This window comes from Nesoenas mayeri (genome assembly GCF_963082525.1).
Source record: "Nesoenas mayeri genome assembly, chromosome: Z".
Taxonomy (NCBI): Eukaryota; Metazoa; Chordata; class Aves; order Columbiformes; family Columbidae; genus Nesoenas; species Nesoenas mayeri.
This window is the reverse complement of record NC_137542.1, coordinates 60027815-60048349: the sequence shown is the minus strand read 5'-3', so window position 1 is coordinate 60048349 and position 20535 is coordinate 60027815. Positions and strand designations below refer to the sequence as shown.

At 37.1% G+C, this 20535-nt stretch overlaps 1 protein-coding gene across 1 annotated transcript in view; it reads right to left on the bottom strand.

Annotated features, from left to right (window-relative positions):
* The window catches only part of NLN (neurolysin), a gene marked incomplete at both ends in the record, with an annotated part of 40632 nt that overhangs the window by 18708 nt on the left and 1389 nt on the right, over positions 1–20535 (bottom strand). Inside the window, 3 exons of the mRNA XM_080362952.1 lie at positions 1117–1224; positions 5075–5223; positions 7618–7874. Coding sequence (XP_080219078.1) covers positions 1117–1224; positions 5075–5223; positions 7618–7874 — 514 coding nt within the window. The remainder of the gene's footprint in view (positions 1–1116; positions 1225–5074; positions 5224–7617; positions 7875–20535) is intronic.

Sequence of the window (20535 nt, the reverse complement as noted above, 5' to 3'; positions counted from 1 at the left end):
CTAAAATTAATGAGAATTGGGGAGTAAAAACACATGCAACCTATTGAAAAATACTTCCTTGGAATTGTACAGGTATGACAAAAAGAAGAGAATACTTACACAAGACAAGACTATTCTGAAACCTTGTTTTAATATCCCAGTATTCACCATGTGAAACATTTTCTACTGTATCTCATAGCATGTCTCTACCCCTTACTGTCAAGTTCACACAAACACAGTAGTTGCCAGGAAAAGAACACACAACAAATACAAAATTTGGCAGAGAGTATCATTAGTCAAGTTTTAATTTAAATGTAATTCAGCTATTGTCTCCCTGTAAAGTATTTCGAAATTCCTTTAGAGGCATCACTTGCCCTTAAGCAATGCAAATACACATGAAACTGTTACCACTAACTGAAGGATGTGCATTAAGAATGATTATTTTCTACAAAGGGTAAAGTCTATTCAAGAGTCATAAATCAAGATTGTCACACAACATCAGTCAGAATTTAAAGATAATTATGTCAGCATCCGAGATGCTAACAATTTTACTTCATGATTTTTAGAAGAGTCGAGTGCTTTTATATGCTTGAGTAAATCTTCCCTTAAGGGATCCCAAATTTTCAGTGCAGCTTATGCTCCCTTTAAGCTACTGCAAGTTATTTTAGTCAAAATGCTAAAATCTTGGACACATTTCACCATGTGTAAATAATTGAAATTAAAATAGGTGTGTTGTTGTAACAATCATACATATTTCTGAAGCTTCAACTATAAAATAACATTTCTGAGAAGTCTTTTGGCTAGGAATCTATCTCACTTAGGCATCCTTTGTAATCAGATTACGTAACAAAACTGCTCCAGACAGGCTTCTTTTACTCTGGAAGGCAAAGAGAGGTAATGTGTATCATACCACCTTTATCCACTGAGTACCACGAGTGTCTAACAGATTAACTTAAAAACCTTTAGGTGACTGAAGTTTAAAGGATAGGTCTGGAACTAAGAACAGTTAATTAACAGTAATTAAGCAGATCCAAAAGCATAAAATTCAAATATATGCTTAGTACAGCTATGCAACCATAATTTCATCCTTTCAACTGTTTGTCATCTTTGCTTTATAAACTAATAGTCCATATTTACATTCTGCACTTCTTTAGGAAGATGGAGTCCATTTCTTTTTCCAACTTGAACCGATTTCTCTAGATATCGCTTTGTTTCAGGCTTTACATTTTCAAGATTGCAGGATTGCTGAAATGACAGTATAGAATAATTACATTTACAATGTGGTGTCAGAAACATGCTGAGCATTAGAAGGGACTGAACAGAGTTGTTCTTCAGAAAACCACCATAGTAAAAAAGGAATAGCCCAGATTTCAGTGCGAAGAACTTTCCAAAAGCAGTTACCTAATACAACAGTATTCTTATATTGATGTAGTATGGTTTTAAAGGAATTTTCTTTTACCAAGTATCTCAGCATACTTATGTGCTGTCATAATAACAAACCATTTTCGTTTACAGTACAGTGCAATTACACTTTTTATGTATAGATATCTTTCTTACACATCCTTGAAGAAAATCAGTGCTATAAGGTAACACTGTACCTCAAAATTTAGAGGAATTAAAAAAAAAAAAAAATCAAATATGTCATCGAAAGTTATCAGATGGCATAAAATTTGAGCATAAACATCATCTCTTCAGAACAAATTAGTCAGTGACAACAAATAAAATACTATTTCTATGTCTGGTTATACTCTTATGATGATTCTTGAACGGTCATTTTGTAAAGCAATCAGCATTAAGAGACAAGACACTGGTTGCAGCAGAACATGGATCAGTCCTGTGAGGGTCTTCCTTCAAACTACAGCATACATGTTTAATTCAGAAAATTGCCACTTTATTCTAAATTGAAAATAATGTTGTATGCATTCTAATTTTATCTTCCTTCATCTAAAAGCGAATATTTAAAAAGGTATTAACTTATAGTCCTTGTTAACAGGGATACAATCTATTTTAGTTCACCTTCAAATATTAAGCTATTGGAATTAGCTCTGACTTGTCTTAACAACCCTCTCGTCAGCTTACCTACATACAACTAATTCTTGAACAGCACCTCAGAAAAGTAAGGATGTTGAAACATGCAAACTTTACCAAAGAGTTACACAACAGTGTACAGCTGTCAACTAATGACCTGCCAGTGCAAATTACCTGTCTAACACAAAAGAGACAGGAAGCTAGTTAAATTAGAAGAGAAAATAACTAATAAAAACTCCGAAATAGAGATTTTTCCTGACTGTAATTTAAAAATTATCCACATAAAAACACAATGTCTACTCCCACCAGGGCAAGTGCCCTGCATCTATGATTAAAAAAGAAAATCAGGAGATTGGATTTTAGAACCCTTAAATATCTTAGAATGGTTTAGCTTTGCTTTTCTTCTGCAAAAAGCCACAAGTCCCAGCAGCATTATGCTACAGCAGGACTGCTAAGCATAATTGTCCCCAGAACTCTTACGAATTATACCAATAGTCTACATGCAAGAATTTTTAATATCAGTGAAAAAAATTACAGCACCCACTTTGTGATAAAGTAACTTTTCTAAAGCAACAGGTAGATTTAACATAGGTTACCAATACTGTCATATGATGAATGAGGAATATTTTTTCTTTCCAATATTATTTGTTTACAAGTAATTTTTAAAGGAATCTATAGACTCATGACTACTCTAACTACCATAGGTCACCAGACACCTAGAGTCAATGGTTATTGAGCCATGTGATTGTATGGTATACCCTTCACCATAGGCATGATCTTTTTGCAGCACTCAACTGTTAACACTTCCTCCCTCCAACTCCACCCCCTCCTTTTTTTTTTTTTTTAATAAAAGGATGTAAGGGGCAGAAATCTCCTTTTGTGAGGAAATTAAGTGAAGAAAATCAGGTTCTCTGTACTTTCCAAGTGAAAACCTCACATCTCCATCCCCATCTGTAGTAAAAGCATAAGGCAATCCACATAGAATATCTCCCAAAATAAAAAAAATCCTATTACTCCACTCCCTGCAACACTTGGGCTTCCTGCTCTGCTTTTGGCAAAGAATAATCTCTGAAATTCTGCAGTTTCATGAAGACTTTATGCTAACAAACACTACATATAGAAGTGGTAATGCTGTGATATTGAGTACAAAAATATTTGTAACAATCAGAATTTTCACATAATGTTTTTCCACTGGTCAACCCACAATACCAGAGTTTTTCTTCTGACTTAAGACTAGTGTGACAGAAAAGGCATGACTTCAAAATGATAGAGGTGAAAATGCAGATACTGTCACTACATTAACATTTATATTGTGCTAACTGTGCTGCAAGGCTCAAAAATAGAAAGGCAGAGAAAAAGAATGGAGTACTCTAATCTCTATAAAAAGATACTGCTTTTATTGCAGTAGTAGTTAAGGACAGAGGATTGTGAAAAGTTACTGAGTTATTTAGGCATTGTTATATTGAGTCACTGAGTTATTTAGGCATTGTGAGGATCTACCAGCATCTCCACTGAGCATATGGAACTGTCATGCCCTTGAAGATCTCCTGGGCCCAAACCCAGCAAAGATTTTAAGCAGAAGAAGGAAATTCACAAACACTCATTTTTAAGCAGTGAATACTGCCTTGTTCCATAGCTAGGAGATTTTTTTTTTCCCAGATAAATTAGTGTTCTTCAGCCAGCACTTGATGACTATACATCTCTCCATACACTTCAAATAAATCAATGTTAAATAGCTTCTAGTTTTAATATTAGACTTTGTGAAGTTTATTTGCATTACAGACATGCTTAAGATAAGGACAACACACATTCAGAAAGACCTGTTAGGTCTTCAAAGATAAGCAAGCGTATAAACCCCCAGTGGCACAGGAATCAAGGGTGCTCTGCGGTCATCTCTGAACCTCGGTTTGGTAAGGACATTGTCCTGTGCTTCTTAGATGAACAATTTCCACAACAGTAGTGCTAATTTAGAATATACTACACACATAAAATTTTTGAACCTCCCAGGAATTTTAGAATAGTCATAGTTGATGATATTATGTACCATTTCATACTTGTTTCGGACAATGATGGTACCTTATTCCATGAAGAAATCTTCAGGCAGAGTAAGAAGCAAAATCTACTTAAGAGTACCCTGAACAAAAACTGCAGCAGCTGTTTACATCAGGCTGAGTTTCCTGAGGGCAGGTGGGTGGAGAAGATTAGCAACATTCTTAAGCATGCCCCTGCTAGCCAGTATGTGCAGATGTTAGGAGTATTAAAATCTAAAATGATGGTTTCACTACCAAATTCACCTTTATTCCAAATTTCAGACCTGAAAGCAAACCTTTCCTAAAGAAAAGGATCTGGAGCGCATTCAATGACATACATTTATGCAGGAATTTTTTTCCCCTAATGTGTCGGGGAAAGAAGGAGACTAGATTATTTTCAGTTCTGTTTGTTTTTGTTTTTAAATTAAATACAAGAACCTCACCCATTTTCCATCATCAACACTAAACAGTTGTTAACTTAGAAAAGTTTGGTCCTCATTAAAGTGAGGAAAAACATTCAGGAGTCATCGAGATCAAGCACATTTACCCATCTTTTAGTGAACTGACTGTATTATAAATACCATGGGAATGTGAGGGCCCTCACTCTCCTCACCACATTTTAATTCAGCCCTTGTGCAGGACCAAGAAACTGAACTAATATACCTAAGCTATTAAATCCTCAGTGAGGCCATGAAAAACTTGATTTCATCAAAATGTTTTACTGGCTCATTTAAACTGATAGCATGATTAGACAATAGCCAAAGCCATTGCAATGGAGAGAGAAGGATATACACATCTACACACAAGAGGAAAAGAGCAGAAACACCAAGTTACATTGGCTTAAGTTTCTGTGGAACCACAGACTTTTTGTATAGTTGTGTCCCACTGGAAAGATTAGACTGGTACAGACACAGGGAAACACACACAGTGATGGGGATCTTGAAAAGTTCTGCAGATGCTAACTTTAGAAAAAAGTTTTTCACTGCTGGAATTTTATTTACATTTCCATAAGTTATGCAGATATCATTGTGGTTTACCTGCAAATAAACAATCTTCTGAAACACATCTTCTCTCATGCTCATCTCCACATCAAAATTAGAAAGCTTTTTGTCAGCTTCTGTACTTGCTAAGCGTACCTCTTTGTCAGGTGAGACATGCTGGGGAAAATCCAACATGCTTCTTTCCACTGTTTAAATAAAAGACAATGAACACTTACACAGAAGACTATAAATGCTTTAAGGATAAGGAACTTCCCCCCTTCTGATATTTATAGAAGACATAAGAAACAAGTACCCAAAGCAATCTGACACTTCAGATCAGGCTTGAAGCAAATAAAGTGACTGAAGATAATGTAAAACTGAATAAGCAAAAGGACGAAACTGCACACCATTTTAACAAACATTTTACAGGAACTATTACCCAAGCCTAATTATCTCACCTTCTTACTTCTACAAAGACAACTTAAAGATGTATGAATATGATACATGGTTTTCGAAAGATGAACCATCTATAAGTGAAGTCTGACATTGTCTCATAGCTGACACATATGCTCCCATGATAGCATTTGAGGTAAAAAGTTCTGAATCTTTCAAACAGGCCCATCTGTCCTGAAGTTATTTTTACATTGTTATGTAAACAACGTATCCCCATCTTATCTAAGAAACAGTAAAGCAAACACAGAAGATGCTAGAGATCAGAAGCTGATTAATACTACTTTTTTAGAATACACTATTGAGATTAAGTAAGTCCTTGCTTATTAAAGAAATATTGCATCTTATAACAACATTGAATAGAAGTGTTAAAATAGAAATGAATTAACTTAATTCAAAACCAATTATAATTTCATGCCCTTCCACCTCCCCAAAAGCACATTTTAGAGTAACAACATTTTAGGATGATTTGAAGCTCTGTAATTTTATGCAATCTGAAGTTGTTTTATCAAACCATGAGATACTCTCAGCCCTTCTTTGGAATGCGAACAGGGGCATACGGTTCTTCTTGAAGCCCACAGGAAACTTCCCCACCCTACACCTCCTGTCCTCATGCCAAAATGTTTCAAAATCTTGAAGTGAGTTTTAACAGCTTCTAAGTGAAATGTAGGGTCTGTTGCCATCCATAACTTTTCAGATACTAAGTTCCAGGTATTGAGGTAGGTCTTTCAAATATACATGAAAGGGACACAGAGGACTTAAAAAAATCTAAGGTTCTAATGGAAGTCTTGCTGTCATAATACATCCATATGCCATGGACTGATTCACAGGTAAGTGATGCTAATCTCACATACAGCTTCAAAGATTAGCATTAAAAAGCTTAAATACAACCCACAATTGCAATAGCATGTAGAGAACAAAAAGTACATTTTGTAAGATGCAAGTCTTAGTGGCTATTGCTGAGAAGCTGATGGCCACTATTTTCTGAATCAAACATAAATTTTACTTTTAATTTAATTTAAAGCAGAGCGTTTTATACATTGGTCAAAAGGCTTACAATAATTATATCAAATACATCAGTGCAATTAAAAACAAATCTGACAGGAAGCTGTTTGGATGATGATTACTCAGTCTTTCTGTTAGCATCAATTCCAGTCAATTCACTGTGTGTACCTAAACTGTAATTCTAAGTAATGTAAAAGCCAGACTAATATTATAAGACAATAATTTGAGCTGCAGGCTTCTCTTTTGCCCAAGGTGAAGATTCTGCTCCAAGCCAAGGTGGCTGTTTTCAGCACCTCTGTTGCTACTGCAGATTTTTTAGAGCATTTAAGAGAACTTAATATTCTATTATACTGACTACTTTTTGAGAGTCATGCAACCACCATATGATAGGTTTTTCAAAATAAAGCCTCCCAAGATACATTTTAACTTTTCCCATCTCCTCTGACTGACAATTATTAACAAATTAACTGAATGACCTGTGTTTGACCATTAAACTCCATCTGTGTATTGGCATGTCTTGGTAATTCATTCAGAACAATCTATATCTGGCTGCATGACCAACAGCTCTCACTGGATTCTCCAAGGTCTTGCAGGCCATAACATAAAAGGAAGCAAGTAAAGCAGAATTTTTTAGAAAAAGCATTCAAAAATTCCCCACACTCTCAATCGTCACATTTTCTCCACTGGGAGCTTATCAGCCTTTCCATTACTGCATTTGACTTGCTTGTCTTAGATTCTGCGGTATCTGAAAAAAAAAATGCACTGCCTATCAGGTCTGAAGGTGCTGTGCTTACCACAGATGCTGTAGTCTACACTGTTGCACACTGTCCCCTAGTGGTTGTACAAAGTTGGAAAAGAAAATGTTAACTGGGTGGAGCTTCATGCACAAAAAGAAAACCTGTGACCAGTGCAGTTCTCCAGGTGTGTCAAAGAGATCAACGGCACAGTTTTGCTAATCCTTATTTTTGACTCTAGAGTAAAGCAGCAGAACTTTGTAGCTGAGAGGTCCTGAAAGATGTTTATGACCAGAGGACCCTTGAGAGGCCTCTACATGTTTTACACAAGCAACAATTATTTTTTCTCACTGTTTCCTTATGTGCAGATGGAATGCCCTGTGGAAAGAGTCGCAGAAAAAATATACTAACCTGCATATTCGACTTCTATATCTGCCAAGGCCCGTACAGTATTTTCATGTGTTACTTCTCCAGTATCAAGCATCCCAACAGTGTCATATACATGCTTTGTTTTCCTGATTAGTTCTTCTGTTCTTGTTCTAATTTGCTCTGGTGACAGGTCCCATCTCAAGAGGTTTCGGCCTGATGCTATGTATGAAGAAGCCTTGAGCTGGCTAGTAATTTCTGCTCCTAATGTCATTCTCAACACAAGCCGTGGCCCAAGGGACCTGGAAGTATAAAAATGATTTTTGCATAGCAAAATTCTACTTCAAAAGGTAGTTTGTAGTAAACATCAAAAAAAGGCAAGAAACCTTTAATAATTACAAAACATTTTTCGAAGCAAGAGCAAAGTACTTTTTAGAGCCATAGATTGTCCAGAAGGAGTATACACTGCCACTACCCTTATCAACTTCGTCTAATTTTAAATAAATCAGAAGTCTGTCTTCTACATTTTCCACCTAAATAATGACTAAGTTGAGAACAGGCTATAAACTTTGGTATTGATAAAACCAGATAGATCAAGTTACTATTCAATCTTGTAAGAAAACAAGAATTACAGTTAATAAAACTCTACAAAAACAGGCAGCATTTACATTTTATAAATAAGGAAAAAAACCCAAATGGTGATTTGTAGATTATGAATAACAAGAACTGCAAAGATGCACAAAACAAGACATTTTAAAAGGTCATTTGGTCATGTTCATTACAACAAACAATTTTATCTTTATGTGAGATGTGCGCCACGGAACCATCCACAGGAGGAAAACTTTTAGTTGTTACTCACTTGCAAATATATTCCTTTAATTGTTATGGATATTAAATAGGCAGTTTCACTCTATTCCCAGAAGAGGCATGTAAGTTCACTGTAATTTACGTACTGCTAATCCTGATTATATAAAACAGCCATATTTCAGCTTTAGCTAGCAGAAAAGTAAAACTTGCTATGGTGTTCAGCATCAGAGAATCACAGGAGCATCATGGGAGGATCTATGGCTGGCAGAGACTTACTATGTGGCTCCTTATTTCAGTTGCATAATTTAAAACAACAACAAAAAAATTGTGATTATTACCATGTAAATTTTTTAACGATAACTAAAGAAATACAAGAATACACACAGAGACCTTGCTACTAAAGGGAATGTTTACTCAACACTAGTTTACATTTGTCCTGGTTTTGTTAAAAACAAGATCAGTTTCTCTTTTAGTGAATTTTTCCTTTCAGCTAAGTTCTTCTAAGTAACTGCACTTTTCTGAAGTTGGATACATGTTTTGGTAGACATAGCAATGAAGTGCAAGGTCACTGATAAGAATACACATGCCGTGAGAGGGGCAAAGAGGAGCGAACTGAACAGATGACTAAAACTGACCAACTAAGTATTCCATCCAATCCACGTGATACTTCATAGAAAAGTGGAAGATCACGAGGGTCTCGTTCTTCCTTGACTATGGTGGGCATCTGGGAAGGACCCTGCCTGCCGTCCCTGTGACCTGAGGCCTACTGACAGACCCTGCATCCTTGAATCCAGTTGCGGTCTGCTGCAGAGTCCAACCCAGGACTTCCATGTGTCTGTCGTGCAGCTCCTGGAGCAGTGCTGAGCTTTGCCAGGGAATTAAAAGATTGGTTTTGTATATTTTGTATTATTCTCTCTTTTTTTATTAGTAGCATCAGTAAAACACTTTTAACTTTTTCCAACTTGCAAGTCCTCTCTCTTTGCCTACCTATTGCCTTTCCTTAGTGGGGAGGTGAAGCCTAGGGTTAGCGGGGAGGGGAGAGGGTTAACAAAGCATCTGCCACCGTTTATTGTCACCTTGCAATTAAGCAGTGACAACATTATATAACTTTTCCTCTTAATGCTAGCCATTGTACCTGTATTAATTTTACTGCAAAACCAGTTTGGTATGCGTATAAGTGCTAAAATAGGTTTTCGCAAACAATGCAGGGAGCATGTATAAAAGGATAGGCAATTTTAGCCTGAAGGAAATCAAAGCAGAAGAGTGAAATGCCAGGAAACTGAAATGAGCTGCATGCAGGGCTCCTGTTCAAAGGCAAGACTTTTTATTAAGAGACTAACTTCACTCATCTATGAGAGGAATTCTCTAGAAATAGCATAGCCAAAATTACTTTTATGCAAGAAAAAAAAAAAAAAAAAAAAAAGACAACACTTCTCTCTACAGTTTATGTTGACTTTTTTTTTTCTTGTTACCACAGTTTCTTCAAATCCTCCCATACCAATGTAGCCAAGATGTTTGCTTTTCCCTTCTAGTGGCATACACAAACATCCATGTCCAGTATACTGATGACATAACTCTGAAAATAAAGCCTGAATAAATAATATTCCTTCTACCTCTCTTCTGTCTCTCTGATATCAACTTAGTTCTGACTTAGTAGCTTCTCCACTGGACTATTAAAATTTTGAATTACATTTAGAAGTTCATGATAAATGAAGCTGCTTTCATGAAAGTAAAACCTTAAGTATCAGCATTCTCAGAATGCATTAGTTTCCATTCCCCAAAACCACTGAATTCTACCTTGAGTCTACAATCCATTAAATAGTACTTCATTATAACATGAACAGCTTCCCACTAGACTGCCCTATGTCCAGTTTTTTACACATTACTAGTGCATCTCTGGTACAACCTCATGGGAGCTGAAGGGAAACCTACTCAAAAAGTAGGTTCAAGGTTCTGAACTCTACCCATTCCCCTCCGCTCCCTCTGCCTCCCCTGGAGAATATCAGAAAGAACAGGAAATATGCCAAATTAAGATCAAAATAAAAGTAAAATAGAATCAAAGGAAAACAATAGCCTGAACAACATAAAAGCTGACAACTATGCTCAAGTGCAGGATGTGAAGAAGATATTATTTTTAAAAGGAACATTCAGCTTTTTGTCATTAATTTTTTTCACCTAGACACGTAGAAAACACAGACCCATCACTGACCAACTACATATTGTTAGAAAAAAACCCACTAAAATAGTCACAGCACCAAGAGATTACACTAATTATTAAACTTGTTAGACAGGCTGAAATTAAAGTTGGCTTTACTTCACAAACTTGAATGTGGAGTCCCTGACTACTGCAGAATGCTACTTTTAAATATCAAAAAAAGATGCCACCTGATTTTCTTGGTACATTGGCAAGTTGCACTGAAGAATATCCACACAAATTTGACAGCTGCATACATGATTGCAATAAACACCAGTAGGTAGTTGTCTGCTAGAGACACAAAACCACAGAACTGTCTAGTTTTTAAATGCTCATAAACTTGATTCCTGCTGCTGATACAAGGAAGCAGTAATTTATGTAGATTAACACAAGCAGTACAAACTGAGAAAACCTGTGTTTCTAACTGACCAAATGAAGGCAGGCCTTCAAAAACTGTAATATAACATTTCACATTACAAAAATGACTACATGCAACTCTTCAAATAACCATTTAGAGCTATCAGTCAATCAGATTGTACTTAGGGACAATGTAACTAACAGATTAGTAAAAATAACGTGCAAGTAAAAATATACACATATGTGAAATCTTGGCCATTTCTTTCATGGCTTGGTAATTCATATTCTTTGTCTACATAAAAATATAAATAAATTCCCCAAACTCCATGTATCATGCCACAATAAAAATGATAATTTACTAACTTTATCTTAGTTGTTTAAGAAACAAAGAAACTGTGCTAAAATTAAGGATTAAATAGACTTCAAAGAAAAAAGGAAGAGGATTATAGTTGAAATAGTGTGACTGTTTCAAAAATGCTCTGTATCTACACTTGCCATGTTATTAGAGAGAAAACACTACAGTAAATTGTATCACTGAGGGAAACTTTAACTTCCCAGATATAAACAGGAAAATACATTAAATTAATAATGGTAGGAACCAAACGCAACAGCAAACAGCTTTCATCAAATAGCAACTGAACCAACAAGATGCAGTTATTATTTTAGGTTTGCTTTTGGTAAATAGCAGCAACATTAAAGAAGAACCAACTACTGCCTGGACTGAGCAATCAGAAGCTGATTCAGTTTAAATCAGACAGAAGGATAAACTATGCAGGTCTGTAAACAGTGTTAAGTGCATACTGCAATCATTCCATGTGGCCATGAGCAGGCTGTTGCTAGTGCCTGAACTGACTGGTTCAAACTGCTTCAAGCAATACACTCAATTTTCTGTGGTGCTGTGTAAAATGGTAAACGTATCTAAACAAGCCTTGGTTAAGGATAAGGTTTACATCCAGCAGCAGTATTGCCTTAAGATCTTCTTTTCTTTTCCTCCCCCTTTGATGCTCATTTCTGGCCTTGTATACCATTCCATCAATAACATCAGCATAACTGTTGGTAGGGTCATACTTTGGAAAGAGTTAGGGCAGCATACAGGTAGAAAATGAAGTGGACTAAAAAAAATGCAAGGGGGACAGGTTTTGGTTTGGTTTTTTTTGTTTTTTTTTTTTTTTTTAAGCTTATGAGTTCCATCATCTGCTTCATGTGTAACTTCAAAACAGTTGTACTGGTGAAATGAAGTATCAAAAGTGTCAATAGCCACCTAAGCCTGCACTACTGTCAGAAGCAGATATGAAACACATGGATTTAGTCTAGCAAAAAAGTCTCAATATAATTGCTGTCAATAAGCATACAATTTAAATGACTCAAAGTGAAAAGAGCTATCGATGCTAAGACACAATAATAACGTAAGAATGAAGTTGAATGAAATACTTGTAAGCTAGGTAAGTTTGTAACCATGAGGGCAGTCAGATTCCAAAACAGCTGCCCAGTGAGCACCAGGAAGTGCATTGTTACTATGAATATCTAACTGGCCTCCACTGGCAACCTGCACTGGCCTGTTTCTTGGGTAAGGCCTATGGCATCTAATAATAGCAGTGGAATGACATACAGGGCAGATAGAAATATATTATGCATTTGTGCACTGCTTCATCTATTTATGAGAAGTTCAGGAGGAAAGGCACAGAAAGCTTGGTTTGGACTTTCAGCTATAAAAGAGTATTATAGAAGCAGCTGTTTTCACAAATTATGTCTGTCAATCCTAGAAGCAGTAAGAGTGGTAATTTCTACCAAAAGCAGTGTAAGCTGAACAACAACTTAAAAGCTTAGTAGCTACTTCTAAAAGTGGATTTTTAAGAAGAAAACAAAGCTTCTAAGCTACAGACTGCAATCATTGCTATTTTTGCTGGAATGCTAGGTAATTTACTGTACCATCAAATCTACAATTTGATTACTTGCTGCTTCTGGAAAATATAAATTTGATTTTAGAAAGGAGAAGGACCTTTACAATACTCTAATACAGCAACACCGTGGCCAACATAACTACTGCAGAAACAAAGCAATTAAATTTAGAGACTGATTTTTAGCTTGTGCAGTAAGTATTTTAAACATATTAAACACTTCACAGAATCACAGAATGTCAGGGATTGGAAGGGACCTCGAAAGATCATCTAGTCCAATCCTCCTGCTGGAGCAGGAACACCTAGGTGAGGTTGCACAGGAACATGTCCAGGCAGGTTTTGAATGTCTCCAGAGAAGGAGACTCCACAACCCTCCTGGGCAGCCTGTTCCAGTGTCTGTCACCCTCACTGAGAAGAAGTTTTTTCTCAAATTTAAGTGGAACCTCCTGTGTTCCAGTTTATACCCATTGCCCCTTGTCCTATCACTGGTTGTCACTGAGAAGAGCCTGGCTCTTGACACTCACCCTTTATATATTTATAACCATTAATGAGGTCACCCCTCAGTCTCCTCCAAGCTAAAGAGATCCAGCTCCCTCAGCCTTTCCTCCAACTCACCTAATCATCTTCACGTCTCTGCGCTGGACTCTCTCCAGCAGTTCCCTGTCCTTGAACTGAGGGGCCCAGAACCGGACACAATATTCCATGTGTTGTCTCAGAGGGCAGAGTAGAGGGGCAGGAGAACCTCTCTCAACCTACTAACCACCCCCCTTCTAATACACCCCAGGATGCCATTGGCCTTCCTGGCCACAAGGGCACAGTGCTGGCTCATGGCCATCCTGCTGTCCACCAGGACCCCCAGGTCCCTTTCCTCTACACTGCTATCTAATAGGTCATTCCTCAACTCATACTGGAACCTGGGGTTGTTCCTACCCAGATGCAAGACTCTACACTTGCCCTTGTTATATTTCATTAAATTTTTCCCTGCCCAACTCTCCAGCCTGTCCAGGTCTCACTGGATGGCAGACGTATGCAAGTCTGGTTTTGTTTAGAAACATTTTCTGTTACTGGAACATCTTAAGCAACCCTTTGTACATGTGTTCCATTAACACTATTAAAACAAAAAAAGGAAGTCACAATCTATGAAGCAGAAGCAGCAAAAGGTAGTATCAGCTTTAGAAAGTACAAACACAAAAACATGCAAGCTTGTTCACAATATGTTCCTACTACTGAAAGTCACTTTATAACATTAAGATTTAAGCCTGCTGTCTCATTTAACTCTGATTACATATGGATAGCTGTGACTCCATCTAAGACTCTTTAACAGTACTTCCAGTTTTCAAATTATTCTTCACCTGAACAGTATTAGCTACAATGACAAGTACGATTTTACAGAATAAAGTGTATTAATAAATGTGTTTCTGGGAAACATATATACAGACCAGTTTATTGTACTGGCTAATAGCTCTGGCAGTTCCAAACAGCCACACAAAAATTGGAGTATATCTATTTCACATAGGTTGGAAAACTATGTTGTCTGCTGAATAAGGTCTGAGGTAACTTCAGGGTTAAAGTGTTAGCCAAGATTTTAAAAAGAGAGAAAAAACAACAGAGAGAGAGGGGTCTCAAATTCAGATTAGTCAGTCATCCTCTAGTTTTTAAATCCTCTAATAGCAAATAAATACAATTAAGTTTTTCTTGCTGCACCATATGTATAATTCAGGGGAGATAAGTAAAAGCAGATTTGAAAATCACAACAAACAAAATTAACAACTTTTTCAATCAGTAATTTACTGTATGAAGCTTTGCAAAAGCTGCCAATCAAAAACAGCAGTAGGACCATTTTGGTCTTTCTGTCTTTTGAAACAGTAGGTCTCAGTTAAACAACACTTCTTAGTCTTACAGGCTGCAGGAGAACCAGCACTGCACACTGGAAGCACCCTGTGAAAACCACTTCCATTAGGTAACTGCAACCAACGCTCATGGGGTCTCGGCGCCCTGACTCCACCTGGCGGTCCCATTAAACAAAAAAACAACTCGAACATCTAGACATGTCCCATCAAAGCAACATAAACACTGACAGTTTGCCTCAAGACAAATTCATAGTTGAATATTATGTCACATATTGCATTTCCCTGAAAGTAAGACTCAAATGCTATTGAATACGTATAAATGACAGCAGACAGGCATGGTCTAAGCAAGGCTTTATAACAGTCAAGCCTCATATGGAATGGAATACTTTTTATTTTTTATTCAAACGGAGAAGTAGAAAAGCATTTAAAAAACAAATTACAATGAGTATTCAGCAGCATCTAATGTAATGTAAGATATATTGCAACCAGTCAGTATTCTCAGGATGGATTTTAAGACAGAAATTTAATAGGCTACAATCTTTGTATTATTTAGAGACCCTTAATTCTTGATTGAATTTTACATATATCTCATTGTTCTATTATTGACTCACAGTTTCAGACAAGAAGTAACTGCATGTTTTAAAGTAAAGCAAGGACAAATATTAAGCAAAGTAAGCAAAGGACAGAGTAAACCAAGACAAAAACAGGAATGGAGAGGATGAGAAAAAAGTCCAAGCCAGACCAAGCAAAGTACAGTTAAATCGCTCCAAGCTAATCAAAGGGCAGCATTATTTCAGTTGAGCCAAAGGAATGAGACTACAGCCTCACAATGTAAGTCATCACTTTTTCCTGCTGGACACTTCTGAAGTCCCCATTACAATTTGCTTCTCAGTCCTTTCATCTATTTTAGTCTTGACAGTATATGGAACATTGAATACATGCCTTGAATTCCCGGGCCATTTTCCTTAGGAAAGCACTTGGCTTGTTCCATGACTGTGTTTGGCACAGACAGATCTCACTACAGCAAGAAGATAGCATGTTTAGTACATCCTAATTTAAAGCCCCATAACTCCCATTAGAAATTGTTGTGGGTGGGGTTTGTTTTTGTTTGGTTGGTTTTGCTTTGTTTTTTTCTTAAGCTGCATTTGCAGTAATAGAAGAAAATCTAGCACATTTTAACACTAAACCATCAATTTTGCCACTACTTCTTTCAGGAAGAAACAATTCTCTACAACTTAATTCACTGTATACTCTACATTGATTACAGTCCTATAATAGATACACTTCTAGCTCTTCAGATCAATGTGAGTCAAAAAAGCTTGCAAGTTACATAAACATTTTAAAATCTTTATTGACACATATATTACCCTCGGTGCTGCTTTTATGACCTTACTATCTGGCAACAAACGTTTACTGGTTTCTCTGATAAAATTAACTTCAATAGCAAAGTAATTTAAAAAGGCACTCTGTGGCAGCTAAAAGAAAATCCAGACCTTAAGCAGGAATATATACATATGCATAACCTGTTGCAACTTAAATACTCTACCTTTCTCCCCAGTCCCCTTCAACAGTCTTTAAACATAACAAATTTGGAAACTGGTCTGATTGACTTCCATAAGGGGAGGCAATTTACGCACAGTAATCTGGAGCAGAACACACAGAAGTGTCAGGGTACTGTTTCTGCAGTGTCTGATCTCTAAAATTATGGTATCCATGGTTCTAGGAAAAACAGCAACAAACAACAAAACATGCACACACAAACATGCAACAAACCAAACCAAACAAAAAAAAAACAACAAAAAACAAAAACAAAACAAAAAAAAAACTCACACAAAAAACAACCAACCAACACCAAAAATCAAACAACTAAAAATAAACCCAACCAAACACCACCACACCACCCACCAAAAATATCCCCCAAAAAACTAAACCACCAAGCAAACCCAAACCAAACCTGAAAATTACTAGGACTGCTAAACTAGGTTTTAAACCCATTGTGTGTCACAGCAAACCTCCATCATAGCACAACCTGCATGGAGGATTTTAGAAAGGAAGTTGAGAGAATTTTCAACACTCACATGCAGACAATACTACACTCAATTTAGTGCAGGAGGCACTTAGAGTTACCTTATTGTTTGTTTCTACCATCAGGCGAACTATGGAAACACAGTGGAAAAAAATACTGCTTTCATGGCCCTAGATCTCAAGTGCTGCTACATAAGCATCTATCATATGTCTATTATGTCAGCAATATAAACAGCAGGTTGACAACCAATGATAGGACAAGCGGTAATGGGCACAAGCTGGAACACAAAAGGTTCCACTTAAATTTGAGAAGAAACTTCTTCTCAGTGAGGGTGACAGACACTGGAACAGGCTGCCCAGGAAGGTTGTGAAGTCTCCTACGCTGGAGGCATTCAAGACCCGCCTGGATGCCTTCCTGTGTAACCTTATCTAGGTGTTCCTGCTCTGGCAGGTGGATTGGACTAGATGATCTTTCAAGGTCCCTTCCAATCCCTAACATTCTGTGATTCTGTGGTAAAGTACATACTATTTAGTGCAAACACCACACACTACTACTGCCAGGATATTTCAGTGCTTGAATGGCATCAGCTAATGCCTGAAAAACAGCTTGTTGACTTCAGCTAAAAAAGAAATGGTGTTGCAGGACAGAGAAAACTATTGAAGAGGGTTTCTAAACACAAAAGGGTTCTTTGATTTACAACTGCAGTTAATCAGTTCAGCCTGTACCACGGAAATACCCCTTGATTTCCCATTGACCTTCAGCCTCACACAGTCAAAGCAATGAGAAATGTTCTTTGCCATTCCTAGTTAATTGGAAAATTCTATGTCTTTGTAGCAGATGACGACCTAATCTTGCTTACTTGCACCATTTTAAGTCATTGCTCTTCTTGGGAAAACAGAGCATTCTAGCATGTCATGATCATATCAATGCTTGCAAAATCTTAAACAGTGCTCTGTGACACAGTGTGCCTGCTCGACACCACAAATTAGCCAAGCAAAGCCTGCCTTCTGCCCTGGCTTTTGAGCAACTAGTGACTTAATAACACTGAGTGCTTCCCAGGCTGGTTCTAGCTATGTAAAAGATTGTTTCAGCATGATAAGTATGGCAAATAACTCCACTCATTTAAGACTCTACAATAGCAACAAAAGGTGTTTCTGTTGAAGACAGAATTCTCAGAGAAGGTTTGGTGAACCCATATCCAATTATATTTTGCTCAGAGACAAGCGTAGTTCCCCCCATCCTCATCTTGCCTTCGATAATCTAAGTACCTACAATAGGTACCAGAGAAGAATCTCCTCTACAAACTCACAAATCTACTGGAATTCTTTGAAGAAGTAACAATAGACAGAGATCTGTTAATATAATCTATTTGATTTCCAAAGAGTGTTGTCCAGAAGGTCCTAAAGAAACAATGGTGCTGTGAAATGAGAAGGGAGATCCTCTTATGAAAAAATGGTTAATAGCTAGGAAAGAAACAGAAATGGCTGTTCATTTTTCTGAATGGAAGTAGGTGACCAGTGGAGCTCCACAGGGTCCCATGCTGGGTTCTGTATTCTTTCACATATTTACACAGGTTGGATTAATGAGGTGACAAAATTCCTTGATGATAAGGTACTGATTATAAAGCACTGTACTAAAAGAAGCCACAAAAATATGTGGAAGAATATCACAACACTGAGTAAAGTTTAATACAAAGTGAATTTCAGCCTTAATAAATGTGAAGTGACACACTTCTGACTTTGCATACACAGTGATGAGCTGTGAGCTGATCTAGTAATTCTGGAGACATAACAGCCAAATATGAGCCAAGAAGCAGCTGAAAAGAAGGAAACTAGGATTTGGTAGAGGTAGAAGAAAGAACAAAACACAAATATTCATTTTTCTACTCTGTAATGACATGAAGCACACAAATACTATGTGCAGTTCTCATCCTTCCGGCAGTTATAAACTCTTCTGCTCTGCCACCTGCCAAAACCTTCTCCTGTTCTACCAAGTCACAGTGAGTTAGTAACAATCATCTGCAGTGAGGAATGGACTCATTCAAAAACCAATTAACTAGACTGGTACTCTACAGATTGGATTTAAAAAAATGAAAAAAGCACAACAGAGGAAGTACTTCAAAGATTTATACAATTATGAAGAAGAAGGAGAGAATGAACAGGGATAAATTTTACCCCTATCACCTCCAGCATAACTCAGATTGAAGAGTTTTAGGAGGCTACTGCTGGACAAGTTTTTGTACAAGATCATATGAGATAACCGCCCCCGCCCCCCGCAGAGGGTTTGTGGACTCTCCTACTCTGGAGACATTCAAAACTCGCCTGTACACCTTCCTGTGTAACCTCATTTAAGTGTTCCTGCTCAGCAGGGGGATTGGACTATATGATCTTTTGAGGTCCCTTCCAATTCCTAACATTCTGTGAACTGTTTCTATGTTGGGAAGTCCTCAATTCCTAGATAGTTCTGAAGAGACAGTACTGTTCATTCATCCTATCTTGCTTGCTTTCTGAGGTAACTGATCCTGGCTCCTGTAGAAGAAATAATAGAATCCTGAGCTAACTCAAACCATTTAAAAGAAATCTTTCGAAGCCAAGCATTTCTTCTCCTATAGAGAGAATGACAGAACAGTTATGTCCCCGAAAGCCATTACTTGCATTGGTTGGTCTGGTCCAGCTGGTGTTCCATGGGTCAAACTCAGTCCAAAAAATGCTTCTGAGCCTGACACTTTTGTCTCAGCCAGCCCAGGGAACAATTTTATCCTGCAAACTCTGTCTCATAGACTAATTGTTCTTCTGGAGCCTGCTGTGGTTAGAAAGGTAGCAGCTGCTGCTTTTGGCCACAGGAAAAAAATGCTGCTGCAGTACACCTAGGAGGTTGTGTAGTCCACAGAGCACAGGGAAACAGAAAAATGTACCATGTGTCCTGTCCCGGCCCTTGCTGTTGCTGAGGTGTTGCACCTGAGAAATTTAATGAAAGCATACACACACATTGTGGTGATATATGACATAAGGAAGTGACTATAGAAGTTCTTCCTGTTTCTTTGCCTTCCAGCATAATTTCTCCTCCTCCCTTTTCCTCCAGCCTCAGTTTCTTGCTGGTTTACTTCTTCATCAAGAGGAAATCTGGTGTTCAGAGCTTCTTTCCAGTGATGGAAATCCAAAATTAGACCTTAAATATAAATTTTAGTTTTTTTCAGAGTCCATGTATATATATTTTCCTATTCAAATCCTGATTTTTAAGATCTTTTCAAATAAAGACTCCAAAATTCAAGGATCCTAGGTAATTATTTTAGGACACTGAAATTATTTAAACCAGTGTGTCTACTTTTATTCAGATATTTTTTTTCCATTTCTAAGAATATCTTCAAAATTAAACAGACTGCTGCACTTAATCTACATCTTAACCTGCCTTTTTCCATGCATTTTATTGAACTAAATATTAATCTTTGAATCTTTCACATTACAACAGGATCCAAGAGGAAAAGTATTTAATTGGAAATAGCCTCCCTTAAAAAAGCTGACTGTTTTAACCAAAAGAATCAAACCTGTAATATAATTTTTTTATTCAATGTAAGGCATGATACTTGAAACTTGCTAAAAACTGTAATTTTTATCTTCTGTTAAGATGCCCTTGGGAAAAGTAGATGCGGAGAATCTTTGGTATTCAACATTTCTGTGACCAATTGCTTAACTTTTGAAGGTCAGTGGTCACTATTAGGCATTCAAGATCACTCTCTTTTGTGAAACAATTTTATGGGCACACTCAAACGATGACTGCAGGAAAAAAAAGTCACAATTAAGAAAGTGAAGTGATCATTCCTTACTGTACTTA